We start from the raw sequence: 24813 nt of genomic DNA on the forward strand, positions 1-24813 counted from the left end.
AAAATTAACCCTTGACTCCCATGAGGGACCAAGACAGAATTTCTCCTTACAATATTGGTGCAATAATCAACCAGCGACAGGGGGTGTTAGTGATGAGAATAAAGGAAAATATCAATTGGCGAATAATTAGTGCATCCACTACTTAATTCTCTGAACTAAAATTAGAAGGATTGTATAGGTTGACAGTAAGGAGAATTAGAAATTTGATATGGAAGTTAAAGGGTTAGGCAATAATTAGCGTTCATGAGTGTTACAATTGTTTTGTTGTCAGACACAGTAATGCACAGCTCAGCTGCAGAACATAATTAAAGTGAAATTCTGTAACCAGGCTGGAGTTGCCCCATTCTTGGCTGCTTTTTGTGATTTTTTCAGCATTACTGACTAGGAGCCCACACGAGGAAGTTGTGAGAGATTCAAATTCATCACACAGGGTGTCATAGAGATAATAAAGATATTTACAATTTAATTAGACTGTTGTACTTTCTTAGATAGCTTTTGTTTCTGTAAGACATGTAGCAATGAATTTATTTTTGGCTATATTATTAATGGTAGGACAAAGTTATTGGAAGTGAAATGGAAGTAGATGGCCAGGAAGCTGGGGAATTACCAACAAGGTAGAATGTGGAGCAAATTTGACAATTTCCTGAAAAAATTCCCACACTTTGCAGTTACAAGGTCAGTTCTGTGGATAGTGTTGGAGGTAGAGGACTCATCGTTGAATCTGGGAAATGTGTTACTTGACTTGGCTTTGAAAAATATTCTTTGGTGTTTTTTCAAGACAACAGTCAATGTAAAAAATTTGAAGCTGCACACTATTAATGGAAAATAATTACTGACAATAACTGAGATCAGCTCTGGAAAAAAAAAATGAAATGAAAATGAAAGGTCCACCCCCATAGACACGTTCTTCACTTCTACACCTCTATGCTTGGTTACATGTACATGTAGTTTATTAAAGCAGTGTTAGTAATAGTGTAGTCTAGCACTTTTTTTAAGTTTATTTACAAATTGAATTATTCCACAGTACCGGGCCCAATGACTTCAACCTGTATAAGGCATTTTGGGCATGACAACGATTATTTCCGCAATCCAACTCAGGTGTTACACTACGTGTGGCCTGGAAAACTTCACACAGGTGAAAGTTACCCCTTCAACTCCCAGAATCAAAACTCGTAATTCTCCTTCTGTCAACATTACAATTCTTACATATTAATGTTAGTTCTGATAATTGTGGTATTGGATAACTAATTATCCCCAGAATTGATACTTTTCTTTATTCTCATCACTTTATTCTTGGTTGATATTGTCAGGATATTGTAAGGAGAAATTTCTGTCTTGGTCACTCGTGGGAGTTAAAGTGTTAGACGTCTTAGTTATCAGAGTAAACAAATATATTTTTTTCTATGATGAAAATGTTCATTCAAACAAATATGGGGTTTTTAACACAGTACTACAATTAAATGGGGGGGGGGGGGGGACCTCGGTTTGGTGTGAAGTTTGTTGCAGGGTTCCTTGGTTACCTTGCCCTGGTGCTTGTGTTGGAAGATTTGGTCATCCAACCCAAAAAGAACCTCAAACTGTGCTTTAATTTCCTGGCCTATGAAACTAAAGGATTTCAATGATGAATAAAGACATTAATTGTTTTCTCTTAGGGTATAGAAGTAGAGTTCGAGGCTATCAGTGTATGTCAAGTACTTTGTGTTCCTGTCACACTTTCTTATAGCTTGTAGTATACAAAAGAAGTTCTGGGAGGCAACTGTTGTTTGTAGAAGATGGTCAAGTTGGAACATGTACTTGGAAAAAAAGAAAGCAAAGCAAAGGAATTCAAAAGATGCTTCCAGGGGAGGAACGTGAAAATATTGGAGAGACTGGACTACATATATTAAACTATCCATCTTAGATGTGGGGTGGTGGAACCACAACAGGAAGCATGTATGAGCACAGACATCTGGACAACTATGACCCAAACAATTGTAGTCATAGTGGACATTTAAAAGGACAAGGAAAATAAAAGTTGAATATATCAATTCGAATGATTGAAGGATAAGAGAAGACTGAGAGGAGAAAATCTGCCTTACAGCGTATCTCAGTTTCTGATGTGAAAAACCCATTGAGGACATGTTGACTGCTTCCCCTGGATGTAATGCTAGTATATCTCATGTTTTCCTTCTTCTTTGATCCCCAGTATTTTTTCACATTTCTTGTAACAATTTTCCCGAGGGGCATTTAGATAAGGGACTACAGATGTCAAGCTGAACTTAAGTTAGCTGCTGAAAACCATTGGGATCAATTTCAGCACAAATGGATGTTGAGAGCCAAACCATCAGGCATGTTGAGGATTTTTAAAATTGTAAATGTAAAGAAAAGGCTCATGAAAAGGTGGTTAGATTTCCAAAGAATTATACTGGTAGCTTGTGTGATAAGGGGCTGATGCTTGCAACCTCCTGCTATAATGAGGAATTGGTCATGGCAGTTAATCTACCATTGAGATTTTTTACGCAATGCTTTGTTGAAGAGGTGCGGTAAAATTTAGACATAGACACCATGTCATTCTTTTTTTAGATAAATTCTACTGGTACAGTCTTGGCCAAAAATTGTATTGGTAAAGTTTAATACTCGGGTCCTCATTACTGTCATGCTCATTCATGAAACGTGACTGTAAGAAAACTTAGTATTTTTTTTTTTTTCATCAGTGACAGCAAAAGATCTGGCTCGCTATTTTGCACCTCAAGTTTCTGGGACTAGGACGAGAAGGTAATTTCAACAATTGAATTACTGTGATGAGATGTCTGCATATGAATTTTAGTAACATTGTATCAGCAAGGAATCTGGACAGTTTTTGGTTCTCGTATCTTGTTGCTGTGTGAACTTAAGAGTGCTCCTTGAATCATTCAACTAAGTGACCAGTGAACTTCAGGAGAACTGTAAGGTGAATCATTGATTAAATACAATTATATCCAAAAACTTAAAAATGGGCGAAGTGGCTGCATAAAGAGCTTTCACGAAGGCTATCATAGTATCACAAGGTTCATCCGGGTGTGGTTTGACGGATTGAGTTTTATGTTGACATTTGCCAGTACGGAAAGTCGTGGGAAACGATTACAGGTCCCAGAAAGCCCTAGAAATCTGTTTAACTCAAGCAAAGCCGTCGGGGGTAGAGTTTGGGTCTGAATTTACGTTATGAGAAATATAAGTAGACCTTATGGCGAATGGATTGTAAAATCTTGGGGAAATAAAGAGTTTTAGGGGTTTAAAAACTGGAGAAGTTCTGGAAAATCAGGTCGCGGACTGTAAACAATCAGAGTCTGTAGAAAACAACTCCTCGCAATTTTTTGCTGACACGGGTACGAACCCTCCCTTATTTTACGTCCATTTTTTGGAGATTGTTATGCATCATTAAACTGTATACATCATTAAAAAGTAATATGTCAAAATCCGATTTAGTCATGCACAATAATCCTTCCTTTTTTTTCAGATCCTTGGACAAATGTAATTAGATATCAGTACCTTGCTGGTAATGTCAAGTTAAAAGGTGAGTTATTTATCTTAATTTTATCATTTATTTGTCCTCTTTAATTTCTCTGTTTTCTTAGCAAAGGCTTTCATATCGTTTTTCTGAGTTATCCCTTATGGGTAAACCAGGAGACTCCACTTTTTCCATGCTTGCAATGTACATATTAAATTGAGGTATAACACAGCGGATGTGTTTCCATACTGAGATGAAATTCAGATCCATTCAGACCACAGCAAACAAGGACACTAAATCCCTTTGATAATGGTCCAACTGCACATAAAATTTGAAATAGGGAAGAAATTGTTGAACGTTAGGAAAGGTACGGCGTATAATCAAAACTATAACAGAATTCTCGAACGTGATTGGTTATAACCAGTCCGATTTGAGCACCAATAGGACAGTGTACGCATTCATGCTTTGTCGTCCAATTCTGTCTGAAATCATACACGTGATAAAACAAATCGGACTCCCGTTTCGCGGTCGTCCGATTATGATTTACAGACCTTGTTTGGACTCCACTCGATCCTATTACCATTATAAATCACCGCGCTGAATGACATTTTCATTTTAAATTCTAATTTGACCTGAAAATAGAGGACAAATGCCATTCTCGTTATATTCCCATGACAGTAGTTGCTTACTCGAAAGACTCTTTGACTTCATTTCTGGTTCATTTTTGCGTTTCATTATTCAGCACAAACCAAGTACTGAGTGAGTCTCAATCCACGTGGATCAAAGATGCAACATCTCAAGTATATGAAGTAAGGCTTTCTTTCTTAACATCTCTTATGTAGGAACGTTGCCAACTTAAGTTTGAATACGAATAAGTTAAAATTGCTCTGAACTGCATGAAGAGAACCTTTCTGAAAATGTTTCCATTATGATGTATTTGTTTTGCTTTTTGCAGTTGTTGAGAGAAACACCACCTGATGGCGATAAATTTGCGAAAACTGTTGAGGTTTGTGTTACATTCCACTTGGATGTAGTTGTGCAACCAAAACCTTTTCTGATGAGTTGCTATTGCTGTTTGATTTACGAGGTTGAGAACATGTGAAAGTGATCGAAGATTTGCCGTTAAATAATCGGGGGGGGGGGAAGAGAAGGTAAGGTTTACGTGATTTTGCCGTTTGGCGAGTACAAAATTGAGACGGTTCAGTGGCCGGAATTACAAATGAAAAACTTGGAAACTTAAGTTTAAAATTTGGCCTGAGTGTGAGTGTGATTCTTCATTTCTACAAACTTGAGCACTTCATGAAGTAACAAAATTAGGTCGCCAATCAGAGCGAAGGAAAATATCAACACCAATCAGAACTCGAAGCAAAAGCAAGCAAATTGCTCAAAGCGCGGGAAAAAGTGGGTGGACTAGTCGCGACTGGTTTTAGTTTTGAATTTGATTGGTTTAGAGAGTGGCGCGAGCTCTCTCAGCCAATCAGAGAGCAAAGTGAAGGTTTACTTTCACCTTTATCACCTTTGTCTCAGTGATATGGCAAATACATTTACAAATTTAGGATTCCGTTGCCCGTTACAAGACCGCTGGTTTTTGGGTTTTAGAGATATCGTTTCAGAAGCATTCAGGGAAGCACGTATAAATTCTGAACAATTTTTTTTTTTTAAAACACAGCATATCCTAGAAAGAGAAGAAAACTGGATATCATGGAAGAACGAAGGATGTCCAAGTTTCATTAAAGACAGGTAGCTTTTAAAGATAGTTATGTCATGCCAAAAGTGGCTGCCCTGTGTCAGTCATAACTAACTTTATTTTCGTCATAGACAAACTGTTTCGGACGACTTCTCTCTCTGGACGCATCCAAATTAAGTAATCACAGCTTGCAAACACTTTTTCATTCTTCAGTCAGGATGAAAACGCCGGGGGAGACGTCGATCAAGAAATCAGTTTATTATTTCGCTAATTATTGTGCTAATTCTGCGAATGGCTGGATGTGTCAAGCGTCTCTTACGGCGTTACATCTCAACTTTAGCATAGCTTATGTGAGGAGCGTTGAGTTCCAAATGGAAACTTATTTAATAATTTGCCGTCAGGGTGCGCAAAATCAGGTGATTTCACGGTGTAGGGGATTGCTAAGAAATGCTGAGCAAAGTCGTCTCAAAAACGCACGTATTGAGCTATTGTTCCGCCCATTACTTCGTCAAGGCAATACATCAGGTTAGCATTAAGGCAATAAATCAGTTTGCACGAATCAGACTTGCAACACTCGACTGACGGACAATTCCTTAATTGACACAACAACCAGGGTCCAGTGGACAGCGTTAACCGGGACATGGAGGTCAACTTAGTAACCGAGCCCCTGCTCACCTCCACGCACTCAACATAACACTTAGAGAAACCATAGTATGCGGAATGAATACTGTGCTGCATTGTGGGAGAGAGGAAAGGATAGAAGTATGAAAGCTAGGGATGCAGTCGAACAAGAGTGTATGGCAATACCAGGGGTTTCAATCATTTTTTCCATAAGCGGCTGCCGATGATATCGTAGGCGGCTGTGCCGTAAAGCGAAACTCAAAATAGCAGAGAGCCAGCTCGCAGGCTAAAGAGTCGGCGGAAGACGGCTGGAAACGTTTTTTTTTAACCCCTGGGAAATACCCTTGCAAACTTGGAGCCCCCGCTCATGACCTTGCTGGAATACTGGGAATACTGCTTTGACTTGCCTTTCCTCAGCCTACATAACCACGTGCCCCTTTTAAGAATCCTGCGCAATTTTCACCCAGAAAGAGTGATCTTAGGTTGTTTGTTGTAGCGAATGCAAGAAGATTTTTTATATGAACATGTACATTTATTTGGGAATATTTTCCTTGTGATGTATCTGACATTGTAATTCATTTTCAGAAGCCAAGATGAAGTGGCACCCAAACCCACAAGGTGAAAGTAAACTTATACTCGGTCGAGTTTTCCTGGCTTGAGCGGTAGACTTAGAAGTAAAAACACAAGAATTTGTCGTGATTTACGCAATAATTCAAGCCTAATTCAGGCATTCAGCAAGCAAAACGGAGTGAAATAGTAAACGGCGCGACGAATAGTTAACGGTAGCAACAGAGCGAAAACCAGGGATGTTAAGGTTACGCGATCCGACCAGGCCGCCCTCATTTTTCTCATCCCTTCGTTACTATCGCTGTTCGTTTTACCTACCGAATGTCTTATACAAACTACAATACAGTCGAATCCTGATAACCCGAATCTTCAAAGGAAATTGAAAAAGATACGAGTTATCGGAAGTTGAAAACAAAGGACCGGAAATGAAGGAAAACAGTGTCTACAGTTTTTTCTTTTCATACATTATACGTATTAATCAATCAAAATTTGTTATGGAGAGAAGTTGAGTGAAGTTGAGTTAAAATGGAGCACTAAATTACTGCAGAAATCACAACGTAACGGAAATGGTTTTGGACTGCGGTACACTGTTTTGATTTGCCACGTATTGACAGACGTGGCTCGACGTTTTTGAGTTATAGAGGTTAAAAGTTGCAGAGAATGTAAGAAAGCGACAATTCGAGTGAGCGGAATGTTCGAGTTATCGAGGGTAAAACTGCAGTAGATCAATGATGGAAATGGGGGGAAATCGATTTTGGTTCGAGTTAGCGCGAGGTTCGAGTTAGCGAGTGATAAAGTTACTAAGATTCGATTCTAGTTCCAAAAATCTCCCCTGAGTCTGACTACTTTTTCTTCTCTCAGATTTTCTTTTTCGCCAAGAACGTCCTTGGTATTCTTAGATAAATTTCTATTATAGAAAATGGAATTATCAGAAAGGGGTACAACTTAATAATTTATAAATAGTTTGACAAATTTTACTTGACAATGTTCCCATGATTTCTGAACAGAAAGCGTAAAGTCAGTCTTGGGGAAGAGATGGCCTCAGGTTGGAAATCCAAAAAAGTGCTCATGGGAAGGTAAAGTGTACTTGTAAAACTGGTTATGATGGGATTATCTGTTTAATCCTTTTATCCTTATTAAAGAGTGACTGGCATCTGACATCTCCTTACAATATCACCCTTGAAGAAAGAAGAATTTGCTTTGGATCTTGGTGCGACTCCATGCAAAAGAGAAGCAATCACAGATCATTCAGACAAGAATGAAGGAAATAAGCACCAACTAAAGAAATTCTTGATTTTTTAACAAGCTCTCCTTGTCAGCAGCTTGGGAAATGTGTAGTACAGAGAATATTCTTATTAATGTTAGAGTATAAAGTGTTGAAGGAGTATACCATAGAAACCGTTCAATTTTCATACATCCTGTTTAAAGTATGTAGGAAAAATTCTAATTGGAAAGTAGTCGTTCGACTGTCGACAGATGTATCGATCGAGAGCTACGTCGGTAAGTCACCGATACTTCACCGAGTATTGATCGACTATCTAAAGAAGGAAACTGCGCAAACTCGCTTCTCATCATATTTTTTTCCCCTTGTTGCAGCAATGAGTTGACTCGTCTTTGGAATTTATGCCCGGACAATTTGGAGGCTTGCAAAGCCGATAACAGGTAACAGAGCATGAAACACATGTGCCGAGAAGCTGTTGTCGTGCCGGGATATCTTAGCATATTTTCAAGCTGAAAGAGGCTTCTGTTTTATTTGAAATATTTGACCTGTTGGGTCGTTCTTACTATTTTGGTTGATCTTTCTCATTAACTTTCAGAGTTTTTCTCCCAACCCTTGAGGAATATTTTTCGGAGGCCATAGAGCAAGCTGATCCAGCCGCTATGGTGGAAGAGGAGTACAAGTATGGACGTCTTTTGAAATTTTCACGCAGATATGTTTTCACTGCATTTAATTCAGCTGGTAATTTCATTACCAAGCTCAAAATTTCCCATCCTTCTCAACCCTGTGACCCCTAAAGGGTGACTAACATCTAATTTCTCCTTACAATATCTCCTATTAATCCCGCATTAAGGTTTCGAGAATAAAAGAAATGATCACCAACTAAAGGAAATCTTGATTGTTAAACTAAGTCTCCTTGTCAGCGCCCTTGGAAATGTATAGAGAACAGTATGGAGAATATGTATTTGGATGTTAGGATGTAAAGGGTGAATCATAAATTGCCAAACGAATCAAGGGCTCATAAGAAACTTTGGGAAGCGTTGCGGGAATTATAGTTATGTCTTGTACTGTTGGTGGGTAATGAAGTAGGGCTGTTTCCTTACTCTCAATCAAGAGTTCTTACTTTCTCTTGCAGGGTTACAAAAAACAGTAACTTTGGTTGGCGAGGTAGGTTTCCTTCTCCAAACAGAGTAATTTTCAATTGAGTCTCGAAAGTAATCTGGGATTGCATTGGTTTTGCTTTACTTCGCTTTGTGATTGGTCCAGAAAACTCGCGTCATCCTCTCGACCAGTCAGACGCAATCATGACTTGGTCGCCCGCGTTTTCCCGCGTTTTGGGCGGTTGGGTTCTTTGTGTTCTCATTGGCTCTTAGATGTATTTTCCTTCTGATTGGTTGTTGTGATATTTTGGTTTTGGTTTATTGACACTCATCGAAAAGCGCTCTATTTCGACAAATTTGATGTTATGACCACCGATTTTTAAAATATTTTGCGGGGCATGATTAAGTCACTCCTCCATTAGTCCTTCCACTCTCAGGATCTCATAAGTAATTCTCCTTACTTTCTGCCATACAATATTAAGAATTATCGTTAATTATGTTCCACTTGTAGCATTGCGTCTCCTCGCTCGTAGAAGCCATCACTTTTTCCAGCCAAGCACCAACCCGTTCAAAACGCTTCCAGACTACCTTGAAAGTGTTGTACAACAACTTGCGCAAGAATTACCGGTAAGACGTCTAACTTCTGTTTGGTTTGTACTACTTCTAGACCCGGTTTTTTTTCTCTTAGCTTGTCGCATGAAAGATGTAAGTCGTATTTAGCGTTTTAACAAATTTGACCGACACACTTTTTTTCGTCAATCACTCACACGAAATAAAATCCAAACTTAGCTTCTTTTATTCATTAGCTTATTTTAATCATTTACAGAACTTAAAGACTGAGGAAGGCATCGTGGTTAATGGTAAGTGTCACATTAAACTAAAAGCGAAGATGATTTTGTTTTTCTTCATATTCTTCTGTTGCAAAATATTCATTTTAAAAGATGATCTTCATTGCTTGTTTATTTCGCAAATGCATCCATATTTAAAGGGGTAGTGTACGAGAGAGAGAATGGACAAAATTGACGAATGGGGCACTTGTCGATTTTTCTTCCATCGTTACGCTGTTTTTACGTCCGCGATAAGAAATGCCGTTTTGAGCACCAAATCATAGCGGTAAAAGCCGTCCTTTGCACGACAGAGAATTTATGTTACATCAGCGGATGTTGTAGGAATTAGAGGCTTACTGGGTTGTTCCAATGCTCTAAAGGTACCTCCAATCACTTGAATGTTCCCTTGTCTTATAATTGGCACGGATAACCTGAAGTATATAGAAGAGCGGGCTACTCTCCTTCAAAAAGTCATTTTTGGAAACCCACAGAACTGCAAGATGTGTCTTTACTCGCTTGTTAACGGATTGAATTCATTGCAGGAACCTCGGACTCAGCCGTGCCTATCACGTGATGGCACCAAAAGCAAGTCACTGGCTTGTGTCAAGTGAAGACAGCATCACATCCGCAAGATATTATATCCATTTAATTCTCTCTTAATTGTAATTAAAGCTGTTTGCAAGACCAGACAACAGTTTCAGTAACTTGACTTCACTAATTTCGTCGACTGAAATATCCGCATTGATGTCGATGTAAGGGTAACGCAGTCTAACTCTGGGTGCCCTGTTTTACTGGATGGAAGCGAGTTAGGGAGCTTGCAGGCTCTACCCTCAAGTCTTCCTTCCCAGGCCCCGACTGCTTTGTAATCGTTCGCATTTCCGCTTGTCTCCAAGGATCGAGTTCCTTGCACGATTTTGCGTCGTCAGAATTCCTGTCTTTTTTCGACGCGTTCTCGTATAATCATGTGTCTAAGGTTTCAAAAGCGGAAAGCGGAACTTTTGTATTAAAATATGCTGTAGGGTTTTCAAAGAGAAAACGAGTGATATCTTTACGTGGGTGTTTCTTCTGTATGACAGATAAAGTTGACTGGTTCCTCCAATCAGGCAAATACTTACACCTAATTTATATCCCATGTCGCCACTTAAGATCATATTTCATCAAGAGTCATTTAGTATGCTTGCTTGAGGATAAGCCATCATTTATCGCCTTTGGGGGTGGGGGAGGGCGGATGATTTTGGGGGGAAAAACGGTTTTCAGGGGGTATGGAGGGCGACCAGTCGTCGCCAGTAGTGTATAATGGGGGAACTATAAAAAGTTGACTGTTAGTGAGGGGTGGGGGTGGGGTTATGGTAAGCAGAGCCTTATGGGGGAATCAGGTAGATTTCATCATGACACTGACATCTAAAATCCTCCAATACGTACGGCGGTAAATAATGAGGGAACTTTTCGAAAACAACATCACTCCAAACATGAAAACATAGGCTATCCTCAGCAGTTTCTAGAACTTTTTTCCTCACACGCTTTATGCAACCTCTCTCAAACGCATTTTTACATCAGGCAGGTTAGTTGCTTTCCCTTGCCACGGAGCGGATAAAACTGCGAAACAAATTGAAAATGAAATAAATCGAGGTTATTGATGGTGGCGGCCACTAATTTAGGATCGCTTTGCCGGCGCAAATGTCCGTGCATGACACTTTGCGGTTATAACCGAATATTTCACTATTTTATTTTGATCTTCGCATATTTGAATCAGGTTCAATTAGTTTTATGACGGTAAAATTTTGTCAATGTGACTTGAAAGTTCCGTCGTTAATTCGATAGTGTCGAAGATTTTCCTCTCAATTTGAATCAGATACGTGACTCTTACGTCAATGGAATTAGATTTGCCGTTGTGGACGCTGTCTTTCAAGACTGCGAGGGAATAAAGTGTCTATTGCGGAAATATTAGTTAGTTGTGATTCTAAACTGAGTGCTTTTCGTTTCGAACTCCGCTTTCCAATTAAATAATCTCAAATCCATTGAAATTGGAAGGTAATTTAATGTGCCGCAAAGTTATTTCGAATCATTCTCCTATCCGAGAATCAATAATTTTTGTTATTTACCCGAGAAATCCTTTTTAAAATACTGCTCTAAACTGTCAATCGCAGCATTCTCCAGTTTTCCCTGGAGGCGGCATTTCTGATGGCTTTAATCTTATCGTGCAATCTAACGAAGAAACGGCAGTAATTTTAATTTTTAATCACTTGAAATGTCTTAGAAAGACCGCCCCGGACATCGCTAACTCGGTATTTCAGTCATTAGTAAGTTGCTTTTCCCGCAGTCGCACGATTTAATTATACTTTACTTTAGAGCCAGCCATACACTCTTGAATTGTTTCCGTTTAAATCGAGTATATGCTTGTTATTTTCGGTCTAGATTGGTCAAGTTACATAGAACTGAACCCGCTCCTTCATCTGGGTTGAATTTGCCGACAAAAGGATGGCATGATCACATTGGAGAAACTTGAGAGCTGAGAAACGATAAACCACGAATTTCATTGTTTGCATCACTTATTTACGGAACGTTTTATCGTATTGTTATCCTTCATCCAAGAATTCTGATGTGTGCAATAACTGCGATGTCTTTGGTGCTAAGTGAGCGTGGCATGAAATTATCCGTGTTCCGTGATCCGTGATAAAAGCGTGATAAGCGTACCCTTTACGTGATGAACTTTGGAGTTTTCGGAATAGCTTTGGCGTCCTTCTTATTTTTGGCACCAGGTCTCATCTTTTTAAATGTTGGATTTCGCTGCTCAAAGCTGTTTACGGCGAAAGCAGAAATAATGTCGAAGTCGTACTGTATGAAAGTCGACGAAGAGTTTTCTTACGTTTTGATAGGCGGTGGCTTTATTTTCCTGTTTTTCTCTCTGGCTACAATGGTTTTCACGGTGATTGTATTTTTAAACTCGAGGCACTCGAAAAACGTTGAAGAGGAGACAGGCTCAACCGCGGAAACATATATCGTTTAAAATGCTGACTGAGTCGGATGGGAACCAGTAACCGCACGTATTGTGGCCAAATTGACAAATTGTTTATATGGCAAAACCCCAATTTTTTTATTTCATCGGCAAAGAGTTTTTAAGTTTGCGTAATCCATTTTACATTGTATCGGTCAAACATGACCGTTTTGTCACTGAACAGCAATGAGGAGAAAACTTACCGAAAGTCTCTCTTTAGAAGCGATCTGTGAGCAATTCTGTTGTCACAATATTTTGATTGCTGTTGATTTGTACTATCGATATAATGTGAATTATTTTGCATGTGGCAGTGTTTTTTAGGCCTCTGCTATCCGTGACTACACAGATAACATCAAAATTTCTCAGCGATTTTTCTAAGCTAAGCTAACGCAGCCTCGCAACTTGTGTGAAAGTAAAGATAATTTTGTTTTATTGTTATCTAAAACGATGGCTCAATTTGGTTTGTTGAATTTTGAACATCCAATTATTTTTTGAAGTAATTCTCTTATGGCTTGAAAATTTTGATTTTAACGGGTTAGGGTTAGCTTTTTTATACTACTAAATTCTTCTATAAATTAAAACGTAGTTTGTTAGAGCAATGAAAGAAGCTTCAAGTACGCTCTTTGAATAAAGTAATTTATTAACTTCAATTTTTATCAATTTTCAAGTGGATTCTGAATCATAGGTTTTTTCCGCAACTCATTCATTTAAAGTAAAAAACAATATTTTTTGTAAAATGAACTGATAAAAACAGATGTCATCTAAGATCTAAGAACAATACTCTCTGTTCGATTCTTTCTCTCTCTTTTCATACTCGGAAAGCTTTTTGAAAGCCGTATCCGGGGGAATTTTACTCAGAATAAGTGGAATTTCTGAGGGGTTTCCAATGAATCATGGGAGGGAACGAAAAAGTTCCGACAACCAACGCAGTTTACCGGTGATGACCCCCTCCCCACCCCCCGCTTTTAGAGGTCGTGGGTAAGACACATCTAAAGCTGGATCCAGAGGGGGGTGATTGGATCCATATCCCAAACCACCCCCTCTTACCTACGTGCGCTTTTAGGCCTGCGGGTATTTTTCCTACTTGTAGGAAACTTAAAATCTTTCAAAGAAATGATCGCATATCACACTACTCAAGTTGAAATATATAAATTGTACTCATTCGAATATTGTTTAGCTTCTTGAGGCTTAAGTGTGATTAAAAAAAATTGAAAAAAAAAAGGGTTTCCTGAGTCAAAAATTCTCAGATACGGTTCTGATATCCACATTTTGACGTCACCTGTGATCTATTACTGAATTGATTGAACGGCAACGTGACATTTCCTCTATTTGTTTTATACAATAAAGAGGCAAAAAAAAATTGTTAATGGTCATCTACACGTCTGGCCTCCAAAAGATTAAAGGGAAGAATCAATCCAAATTTATGCGTTACCCGGCTATTTATAGATTGGTAATTATCACTAAGAGTCTAGATTTCTGATAGAACGAAACTATTCCGCCTTTTTATCTGGCACCTTGATGTCTGCTCGTTTTGACACCTAAGATCTGTATAGTTTGAATTTCAAATCTGTCAAAATTTTGATCTTGAATGAATCGCGGCCATCAAACACCCGCCCGTTAAGCCTCAGGGGTTCTTCGAGAGACAGACAACTGAATTTTTATGATGTTTTTCCGTGAAGACCTTGCGGATGTCAAACTGGTTTTAGCTGTAAACGTCATCATTATAAGCTTTGATCAGCATGTAGCTCCAGCCCAGTGTAAAGCATGTTGTTTTCTTTTAGACTACCATTTCTTCTGAATTCCCGCGGATGTTTTATCCTCAGATTTAGTTTTCACTTCCGGCAATTTGAAGACGCAAGCTTCTCATATATCCCACCTGATACACGTTTTAAGCGAGCCGTTTTTAACACCGTCGAACCGAATTCAATCATGTTATTTTTAAAAAAAAATGCTCCTTGCCGCTATAAGCTAGCTCCTTTGTGTTAAATAAAAAATATTTAAATGAATTTTTACTGTCATAGAAAAGCGCTTTTAAAAAAGGGACAATTTGCTTTTATGTCACTTTTGAAGTTAACTGATCTTATGCAAATTTTGTATTGTGAGCGTACCTCCTTCGCAAACACTCGTCTTTAATGAATAACTAGGAGTTGTCCAATAAGAGCTGATTCGATTTAATAACTTCTCACTAGTCGTGTATTAGAAATTAAATGCAAAAAGTCCAGCTTTTCAATTTGGAGATAAAAAGTCTAACCATATGATAGATTTAGAACGGACGATAAGAATATTTTTCGAAGAAGGAAGTTGAAAAAGCAGGGATTTGTACCTTTCTCCAGGTGTCGTCGTTACCGCTCAATCGCTTCGAAACGCTTGCATAAACACTTTATAATACATCCGTAATTTTCTCTATGCCATTAGCGCCTTACTAGAAACAAAGAACCCTGCTAAAAAAGTTGTGTCGTCATCCAGTTTGAGCAGGAAACCAAGATAATTTTCAGAGGCTAAGAGACATGTTTCGAAAGAAGGGAGATTTTCCAAACTGAGAATTGAACGTGATTGAAAGTTCTTAAGAGCTGAGATCAACTTTTCGAAAAGGAAGCGACTTCAAGGCGTTAAGATCGAACGGAAGAGGAAGAAGACATCTTAAAACATGCGATTTTGCAAGCCGAAAGTCGACTTGAGTATCTGTGGTTTGTTAATTACAACCACTCTGTTTTTCTTCCCGGGATTGATTTTTCTCGTCCTTGGATTCAGCTGTGTTGAGCAGAGTGGAAAAAACACTTCAGATAAGGAGATGACAAGTCAGTCTGGCTCTTGTGCAATGGTCGACCATAAAACAATTATTACTTTGTTCTCGTTTGGTTTTGTGTTCTTGTTTGTTGGTATTTTAGTTTGCGTCTTTGCGTTTATCGTTCACCGAGCTAATTGCAAACAGAAAAGACAAGAAGCTACTTGTTAAAGTTGTAACACGCTAAACCTTTCGGTTTTGTGTTGAAAGGAAACTGCAACCTCTTTTGTTTGGTTTGAGATCCGAACTAATTATTAATTATTCGAGCTGAAACAAAAGCGACAACTGAAGAATTCTTGAATCCGCTTCAACTTCAATCATTAAAAATATCAAGACGTGTGTTTTTATTCAAGTTTAGATGGACACGTACAATCGAAAGGCAATGGAAGTTTTCGGTTATCGAGGTCGTTTATCAGCGGAACTCGAAGGCAATTAACGAAATTTATTTTTTCATAACTTTTTCGACGTTTTAGTATACATCTGATTAAACCTTTAAGGCACCCTGGAGGGTCTCATTTGTCGAGATACATTTGCTTTGAAATGTTTCCCCATGAACTTCAGTTTTCAAGAAATATAGCATTGGCAGAAGGTTTTGATAACACTGAGAGATGAAACAAAAAGTACTGTCAAAAAAATCTAATAATGACTATAGACGAACACAGCAGTTCTAACTGACCAGTTTGTGTTCATGATTAATGAAAATGAGCAAAGCATCAATAGCATGTTGTCAGACGAATTTATGTAAATCGTACGTTATTATTTCTTGTTTCCCCCCTAAGGAAATGTTAGTCTGCATTTTATTAACCTATTGTCACAAGAAAAAAAAAATCGAACAATGCCGTCATAAATAAATCGGGCAATTTTTTCACCAACTGTTTAATATTGCAGCCGCAATGGCGATGGCCATTTGCTATATTAGTCGCTTTTTCCAGGCGATGAGTTGATAGAAACAGAGCGGAATGGTAAGGAGAGTCTGACTAAGGTTAACCGATAGCCCGAGAACAGCCAAAAAATTGAGTTGTTAGCCGTAAAATGGCCAAATTTTAACCGCAAGCCGTAAAAGCTATCATCCCATTCAGACCCTCAGTAAACGACGCGATAGAAGCGGCAGAGCGAAAGCGAGGAGGTTTGAGTCGGGTCGCGTGGAGAGCGCCTGTAAAATGTCTAACGCGACCCGACCCAGACCTCTCCCATTCTTTCACTTCATTGTACGTAACAAAGCGCGATAGTAAACATATACGTTTACTATCGCGCTTTGTTTTTTTTTTTAACTGAACGCATGAACAGGCTATATATTTGGGGTGTAAGGAGTAAAGTGAAACGGCCTTTTGCTGAAAAAAAAAAGAGGCCTCATATAACTTTCGATCTTTTATGCTAGCGAGGGTTTCGTGACTTTTCACGCGCAGATCTAATGAATGTGTTAAATTTTCGGTTCTTTTCTTCATGGTCGCTTGGGTTTCCGAGTTGGGTTTTAGACTGCAAAAGTTTCATACGTACTGTGTGACTTACACAGCCGCTAAAATGGACCCCGTCAATGATCGATGAACGTTTGCTGGATAGGGAAAAGTCACAGTTTACACAATTTAAACAAGTCTTTCCAAGTCGATGATATTAAATTATTGATTAGAATTCATTCTTAGAAACGAAGCAATATTTTAGAGTTTGCAAAGCTAGTTTCGACATATCTCATGTCCTATTCAGTTGCAAATGATCGTTGCACAAATTGAATCAGTTTACACTTTAAAAAAAAACAAAGTAAGATTACGGCATTCAGATTCATGAGCCATTTGAATTAACTATATCGGAAGCACCGGAAGGCAATAATGGCATTTTTAAGTAACCCAGAAAAAAAATATTGGAACTCCGATGACTCGACCCTTTCAACTCTAACCCCCGCCGACTCGATCAAGATCCGCTTTCTCTTGGACTTGACCCCAGTTTTCCATTCAGTTATTATCAGTTAACTCGAACCCAGTTAACTCAAACTTATTTCACTTTACTTTGGCTCACATTTACCCTGGTAACTCGAACTTTGAATAAAAATATCAGTTGATAAACGTCAAAGTGTCAGAATATAGTTGACTGACACGTGCCAAATTTAATCACGATTGATACGAACGCCGATAACATTTGTAAAAACGTAACACATTTAGCTAAACTTTTTAAATTAAACATTCTTATAAAAAAACCATATAAAACAAACTAAATGAACACCAGGATGACTGTTGATTTTGCAAGGGTGATAGTTATTTACAAAATAATTGAAATTCGACATCAATCCCTCGTTAACTCGAACCATTTCTCGTTTCCCTGGGGAGTTCGAGTTTGCGGGGGTTCCCCTGTACTTTTAAACATAATTGGACTGATAACAGTACACATAATGTAAAACAAGAATAATTAGAAAAACTGAAGAGAACGAGATAATTCCGACCGTTTAGGTGAAGTAATTAGAATCAGAATAAATGTCATTTCTTTTAGCACCTGTCAGTAGTTAGTGTGAATATTTTAAAAAAACAATTGGAGTTTCTGAACATTTTTCTTAAGACGCTTCAAACTTTTAGCAAATCATGAAGTAGGCAAAACATGTTAGAGGAAAAAAGCTGAAAAATGTAACCAGTATATTGCAAAAACATACCACGGATAATATCGCCTAAGTATTTCTAATCCTGCGGCGACACAATAGTTTGCAGGTGATGTTATTGTTTGGGCATTCTGTAAACTACAAGATACGACATCTATACACTTCGGTATATTTTATTGCTTGTTTGAGTTTTTGCATTTTAAAGTTTAAGAGAAATTTACTCTTATTTTCTTTTCTGATAGCACACAAGTAAAAAAATCCTGGCCTTGGCTCGTTTAGTTTTAGACAAGATAGTGTTTAAAATTTTCGTTAAAGCAGCGGATCTCATTTCGTGACGCAGCTGGGTAAATCAGACGTCAATATAAATATTCCTGCTTGTCAAGAATCTCTGGTAGTACATTTAATTTGATATTGCTTCTTCAATGGAGAAGTCACAAAGGTTTTGGTAAAGTGTTGCGTTAGATCAGAGGAGTGAAAACCCAGCTAATTTGAGGTATTTAAGGTCAAAGATCGGGAAATATTTTTTAAGCCCACGGGCAACAAAGTCCTTAACTAATGAAGTTGATTGCTGCGTTAGTTATATGCCTAAAAATCATCTCTTTGTTTGAAGGTAAGTGAGTTGTCATTGTTGAAATTACGCGCTGTTTTATTGTTGATGCGTTTAGAAAATGGTACATAATTAGGTAACTTAATTTTCATTCTTCCTGCTTACTGGCGAATCGTCTTGCTTTTGGTACGGAAAGAGAATGTTTCAGTGGTGGATTTTGTTGAAAAGGAGGAGAGATATGTGTTGTTGAGAACACCGCTTGTAATCCATTTTCCATGTTTTCTACGTTTTAAACATGTTTCAAAGATTTTATATCCTGATCTAGTCTTCGGGGTCAAATTTATGTTATTTTTCATTAATCTGTAATATTCTTGAATTCTTGAAGATGACAACCTGCAGGATCGAAGGCCTTGATGAGAAAAATAAGCCAAGTAGAATAACTGAAACTAGCGTTAGGTAAATAAGACTGTTAGATATTGACCTAACATAAAGAAGGAGGGCAATATCTAATCATCTAAAACGTGCAGTCATGCACATTATTGTACTCATTACATGATCAAATGATGAAATCGAAATGATCAGATCCAAACAAACCTGCGAAACTTGAGGGTTTTTTTTTTCTTGATTGGTCGGAGAAGTACGCATACTCGATTTGCGATCCCATTTAATTAAGATGACAGGGGAGCTTTGTTCTCATTCTCTTGACCCTTTTCCTGTTAGACTCTGTCGGTTCGACGATAACTTCCTGGGAACATCGTATTCGAGCGGACCTCCTGAGGAATTATGACAGAAAAGTCCGCCCAGTGTTAAAGGGAAAAAGAGAAGCTGAGGTGTTGTTTGCGCTTAGAATCAGTCGACTTGTGAAAGTGGTATGCAAAAATGTTTTTGTTTTCCTTATCTATTTGCTTCATAAATTAAGAATTCTGCCTTAAGTTTGTCGAGAGCCGTTTTCAACCGGTTTTCTGATACAAATTTTCCTGCCAATTCTCGATCACTCGACTACTGTCGAAGAATAAGATTTTTGTCGCAAGTTCAAAGCGGGATAGTTACATTGACTGGTCCTTATCAAAATCAAATCCAAGAAGGCAAGAAAAAATCACTTTTAATTTTACTATTAGTTATTTTAGGGGAGATCACACCATTGAAACCCTCAGTCGAAGACATGCCATCAAACAATTTGTTTGATTTTAAAATGAAACACCGTACTTTGTATGGTTTAGCAGCCCCGTGACTTTAGCCAGTGGTTGGGAGAATGCGAGAAACGTATCTGAATCACTCACCTTCGGCTCGTGATTCACAAACTTCTTCTCTTTCAATCCAAGCGCGCGTAGCATCATGGGTGTTCTATAATGATTCGAGCAGAGGCTATATCCTTGCCCAGTATTTTCGCTTCATTTATGTTCTCATTTGTTTTATAACAGGATAATAAAGAACAAGTAGTGGTTTTAGACACTTGGGTCATACAGGTATGGGGACCTCTTGTCTTTGTTTGACTGTTTTTTTGTTTTTGTTTTAATGCAAACTCTTCTGGCATTGAAACAATCACTTGGGGACTTAAAACATCTCGATAAGTTCCATAAGGCTCTGCAACACTCTCATGATCCCCCTCATTAGCAGTAAATTTTCGATAGTCCCTCCCCTCTCATACCATGTTGGTTACGACCAACCCCCCCTGCTTTCCCTTCTGACACCGTGTCATACCCCCCCCCCCTCCAAAGTCCTCCTAGTCAGTTTCCATTACAAGGTAAAAACCCCAAGAAAGTGAATAAAGATATTGTCCATAAGTGTGTCCATTTACGTCGGTTTTATCTCTTGCAGAGTTGGAAAAATGAATTCCTAACGTGGAATTCAAGCAAGTACGGTGACTTACAACGCGTCCATTTCTCTCCTGAAGAAATCTGGGTCCCAGATACGGCACTTTTTAACAAGTAAGTCTAAACAACCCATTTTTCCAACTTCGTAACTTAGTCTACCAGTGGAGAGGTATGTAGGCATACTTCACCTTTTCCTCCTGTTAGAGCCAATTCTCTTAATTAGCGCTCTACATTGCCATGTTCCCCGCGCGAATTCTGGGTAAAGGTAGGCTTTCTAGGAGTGTCTCTCTTGATGACGTCTCGAATCACGATGAGATCCAGGTTTGACAGAGTAAACTATGTCACAGCGATCACCTGGGACGCAGCCAAATACCAAATATCTAATGAGTGGCACTCATTAGGAATTTGGAATTAGGAATTTGCAATTTGTCGATGAAAAGTCATACGGATATTTTCGCCAGTACTGTAACAGATTTAAACCGCGTCCCATGACCTTGTCAATCAGAAGAAGTCAAGAAGAGTCAAGAAGTTTCGTTTTGAAAAACCTCTCAAATATGCTCCCTATCGTCCGAAAGCCCTGGATTTTTTACTTCCCCTCGGGTCTTAGGCTCGATTACCAGCCCTTGTTCGAGATATGAGCTCGCGCTGCTCCTTCTGAAGTTCCTCCTCGGGAGGATCGAAGACCCGGTTCCGAGAAAATGGTAGAAATCGAGCCTAGCCGGGTGCTTTCATAACGTTTATGGTATCTGATCTGGTTCAGAGTGATTAGAAAAGCAGCTCTCACAAATATATGTATTCCTCGTCTGCAGTGGTGATGACAAAATCAACCTTGCTGGAGGGCCAACCAAGTTTGTCACTGACGTCAGTGTGAACAATAAAGGGAAATGTGTTTGGAGTGGACCAGCTACTTTTAAGGTCAACTGTGAGATGAAAGTAGATGAATGGCCATTTGACGAACAAACTTGTGAACTAGCATTTGGTTCGTTCTCTTACGGAAAAAACCTTCTGAGACTTAAATTGTTTAAGGAAGAAAGGAGATTTACAAGTAAGATTCGTTCATTATTTCGGATCAAGGTCAGTCTCTGAACAACTTTGCACCCACCCCTCCCCTAACCCAACAGTAATCCTAACTTGATATCAGTTGATTGTAGTCAGTAGACTGTTTTTGGGATAGGGGAAGGATAGGTGCTCAGTTGCTTAGTTACTGACATTGATCCATTACCTACTTGTAATGTGAAGAGAACATGAAAGATCGTGTAATCATTCACTTTGACAAAGATCAGAGCTAACGATCAATCGGCAGCTCTAGAAACTCTTCACGGTGAACAAGTCATCTTGTATTATCCCCACCGACGCAACACCAAAGTTTCTAAAGAAATTGTGATAAATATCAGTATCTGGGCAACTGCCCACCTACCACTCCCCTAACCCAACAACAGTCACTTGTTAACAAGTTAGGGTTAATGTTGGGTTAGGGGTGGGGTAGGTGGGCGGTTGCCCAGATACTGACATTTATCCAGAAGTTTACCCCCTTCATTCTCATAATCTGATAGCCTGCAAGGCAATCGAATTCTCTTGCGAGCTAGTGTTGAAGCCGCTATATTGGATCCATTGGTAAGGTGGAGGAAAACGTAGAGCGAACAAACTAGCGAGGAGGTAGGGGGGTCGGGAAGAAACAGAGCCAAACTATCCCCCACGTAATTCCCAGTGGTTCTGTTCTCACCTCTGCATAAAGTGATGTGCCCCCCCTCACCTAAGAGTGGGTCGTTGTTGGTCCTTCCACTGCATTTTCTTTCGTAAAAAGGAATATGGAATGCCTCTCAGAAATGACTGCAGAAGTTTATGACGCCCCTCATTTTCTGGTGCACAAAAAGGTGTGACCCCTTACCCCTTGTAATGAATTACCAGTCCCTAAAAAAACTGTATCAATGATAAGGCCATCGAAGCCGGATTTGTCCTCTGACAGATCATAGATAAAAAGCATTCAAAATGCAGGTATGATTCAATATGCTAGAACGGCTTAATAATAAAACATATTTTCGTTTCAGATCGCTTTGTGAAAAGTGGAGATTGGGAAATAACAAACATCACAGCTAAAATATCCGAGACTGATCACGGGAACTGTTGTCCATTTAACTTCAGCGAAGCGGTGTACACTCTGGAAATGAAACGGAAATATCTCTACTACATGTTCTACTTGTTTACTCCGACTGTTCTTCTGACGATTCTTGCACTCAGCAGCTTCCTGATCCATGTTGAAAGCGGCGAACGCATCGGTTTTGTCACAACCATCCTGTTAGCCATGACTGTGTTTCTCCTTCTAATTCCGTCTTTCCTTCCGGTTACCTCAGATGGCATCCCAATCTTGGGTATTAACCTTCAGGTTACCATGATCTTAATTGCAGCAGTCCTTTTCGCCAATATTTTTGTCCTGAGGGTTTATTTCAAGGAGGGAACGCCACCAAACTGGATGGAGAAACTCTGCAGCTTTAAAAAGGGGTCAAGAGTGAGGCGAATCCATTTGCCACAGCCAGATAGCACTTACCCTCTGGCCTTGAAATCCTCTATGACGACTGGTATCGAGGCGTCTGAATGCACAAGAACCCCAGCATTTGCACAACCGCTAGAAGTCCAGGAGTTCACGTGGCGGAGGGTGTCTGCCAGAATGGATCTCGTGTTCTTCGTACTTTTCATTATTGCTTCGTCTATCGCCTATGCCTTGACATTTAGTGGATAATTATGTCAATGTTATATCATTGCTGTTACATAAAAGTTTTAAGGAGAATGTTCTATAAACTATGTGAAGTTTTAAAAATTAATTATTAATTAATTATTTAAAATGTATACGTAAAATTACAAATCCGAAACGTTTATGAAAACACCAAGGGTAACCTGTCCTTTCGAGTTATCTTCCGAATGCCAACGTTCGAATGGAATTCAGGGTCGTCGTGCGTGTGCAGCCAGGTTACTTAGTTGCTTCAGACGCCGCCATTTTGTTAGGAGGCTTTTCGGAATCTTAATAAAAGATAAGTAACATCTGTTTGTTCATGGTTCACCTGTAAATTTTTCATGATTGATTCTTGAACATGTCGATGAATTAATCTCTCTGCCAATTATGTTGTAGTTTCCATATTTATCCCAACAATTTTTACTTGTTATCGTTTTTCCGTAGGAAAAAACGTCAAAGAGCAGATTGAAGTCTAAAAAGATAGCTTTCTTATCGTATCGTTATTTTCCCTTAGCACACACAAAAAAAGATTTACGTGTAAAGGTAGATGACTTAAGTCTTTAAAACAAACAACAGAATCGCGAACGAGAAATGCAGCAAAAAGTTATATAAACATATAACTATAAAGTAAAATATTTTTCCCTATTTTTTTTTTATGTGCTAAGAAATGGCCATGTAAAACTTTAGAACAAACTGTGTTTGACAGTGTAAATGTTACTTCTTAATAGTCATTTATAAGATTAAATGGATATTTGCGTTCTAAAGTAACATCATGCAGTTATGGATAAGAGTAAAAGATTATAGAGTTTTTCGAAATCAACACGGCCAGTCAGAGGTGAGCCAAATGACCAAAAGAGCCAATGAGAGCATTCAATGTTAAACAAGCGAACACCGCGGCAAGTGAGGTTGCTTCTGATTGGTTGAGACGGTGGTACGATTTTTCAAGACCAATCACAAAGCGAATTAAAGGAAGACCGAAACAATGCCGAATTACTTTCGAGAATCAGTTGAAAATGGCTTTAATAGTGCTGTCCGAGAGAGGAATATTTTGTATGTCTTTATGTTTGAGTTTATTTCTAATTATTCTTATAGTAACAGTTTCAGCATTCACGTATTTATTCGAAAGAAAGAAATCGAGAGTTCATGGCAACCAAAACCTCTGTATGAACTTTGCCTCGCTGTTGAAGCTTTCAAGTGTTTTTCAACTTTCAATTGATCTACGGATAACAATCAAGCAAAGACCTGATCATTGCTAACTGATGCGATTTTAGCATTGGCAGAAAAGAAGTCAAAACATAAATTGGTCACCGTTAAGAGTTTCCAGGCTTTCAAACTCTTAACGGTGGCCAATTTACGTTATCATCTTAGTTGTGATACCAAATTACCTTGTTATACTCTCCCACCGACACAGTATCACAGTTTCTTTAGAAACTTACGTCCATTAAGGGCTAATATCCTAATGTTTCAGTACTTTGGAAGAAACTGGTAAATCCGGATATTGGTCCGAAAACCCTTGGTGACGACAGAGCTTAATAACGTCTGCCCATATGCTAGGCTTTGGCGCAGAAAACGGATCTTGAGTCGTTTGCGTGGTTGATTTTCCATTCTGTTGCCTCGAGGCGTTGTTTCACTTGGCGCTTTTCTTTTGCAGAACAACCTCGAAAGTCTTTGTACACCCCCTTAGCATTTTCGAAAATTAGTTATCGTCTTAAAAATGACGACAACAAAATGCCTCGCTTTTAAATGCCAGCCCATTTTATCCGCGAATTTCGCTTAATTTTAAACCTCGCACGCCTCAGCCCGCGTGGTATTTTGTTATTCAGCTCTGCCCTTGGTGACCTTTCGTTGAAAACGTGACTCGGCCCAGTGATGCAAA

At 38.8% G+C, this 24813-nt stretch overlaps 2 protein-coding genes and 1 long non-coding RNA gene across 3 annotated transcripts in view; 2 read left to right on the forward strand and 1 right to left on the reverse strand.

Moving 5' to 3' along the window:
- Window positions 1–10517, forward strand: part of LOC131790089 (THO complex subunit 1-like) — a 10972-nt gene extending 455 nt beyond the window's left edge. The window contains exons 2-14 of the mRNA XM_066158831.1: window positions 1025–1135; window positions 2694–2754; window positions 4209–4275; window positions 4422–4472; window positions 5136–5206; window positions 6360–6392; window positions 7349–7417; window positions 7938–8003; window positions 8159–8242; window positions 8696–8727; window positions 9172–9287; window positions 9487–9520; window positions 10030–10517. Of these exons, the coding sequence (XP_066014928.1) occupies window positions 1025–1135; window positions 2694–2754; window positions 4209–4275; window positions 4422–4472; window positions 5136–5206; window positions 6360–6392; window positions 7349–7417; window positions 7938–8003; window positions 8159–8242; window positions 8696–8727; window positions 9172–9287; window positions 9487–9520; window positions 10030–10061 (827 nt within the window). The 3' untranslated portion in view covers window positions 10062–10517. The remainder of the gene's footprint in view (window positions 1–1024; window positions 1136–2693; window positions 2755–4208; window positions 4276–4421; window positions 4473–5135; window positions 5207–6359; window positions 6393–7348; window positions 7418–7937; window positions 8004–8158; window positions 8243–8695; window positions 8728–9171; window positions 9288–9486; window positions 9521–10029) is intronic.
- Window positions 10518–18271: 7754 nt separating this feature from the next.
- On the forward strand, window positions 18272–23517 carry LOC131790086 (neuronal acetylcholine receptor subunit alpha-7). The gene is made up of 6 exons (XM_059107268.2): window positions 18272–18458; window positions 19116–19264; window positions 19817–19861; window positions 20214–20323; window positions 21019–21254; window positions 22258–23517. The coding sequence occupies exons 1-6, from the start codon at window positions 18404–18406 to the stop codon at window positions 22944–22946; spliced, it is 1284 nt and encodes a 427-aa protein (XP_058963251.2). The 5' UTR covers window positions 18272–18403; the 3' UTR covers window positions 22947–23517.
- Window positions 22648–24737, reverse strand: LOC136277281 (uncharacterized). The gene is made up of 2 exons (XR_010715835.1): window positions 24323–24737; window positions 22648–22927 (listed from the first exon to the last, which is right to left on the reverse strand). It is a non-coding gene; the product is annotated as an uncharacterized lncRNA (long non-coding RNA).
- Between the last annotated feature and the right edge of the window lie 76 nt (window positions 24738–24813).

Source organism: Pocillopora verrucosa, chromosome 12 (genome assembly GCF_036669915.1).
Source record: "Pocillopora verrucosa isolate sample1 chromosome 12, ASM3666991v2, whole genome shotgun sequence".
NCBI classification, from domain to species: domain Eukaryota; kingdom Metazoa; phylum Cnidaria; class Anthozoa; order Scleractinia; family Pocilloporidae; genus Pocillopora; species Pocillopora verrucosa.

What these genes read in the sequence shown, in the direction of transcription:
- LOC131790086 (XM_059107268.2), top strand. Translation starts at nt 18,404, where the DNA reads ATGAAGTTGATTGCTGCGTTAGTTATATGCCTAAAAATCATCTCTTTG. An exon ending in TAGACACTTGGGTCATACAG is followed by an intron (nt 19,862 to 20,213) that starts GTATGGGGACCT and finishes TATCTCTTGCAG; the next exon opens with AGTTGGAAAAATGAATTCCT. An exon ending in GATACGGCACTTTTTAACAA is followed by an intron (nt 20,324 to 21,018) that starts GTAAGTCTAAAC and finishes CCTCGTCTGCAG; the next exon opens with TGGTGATGACAAAATCAACC.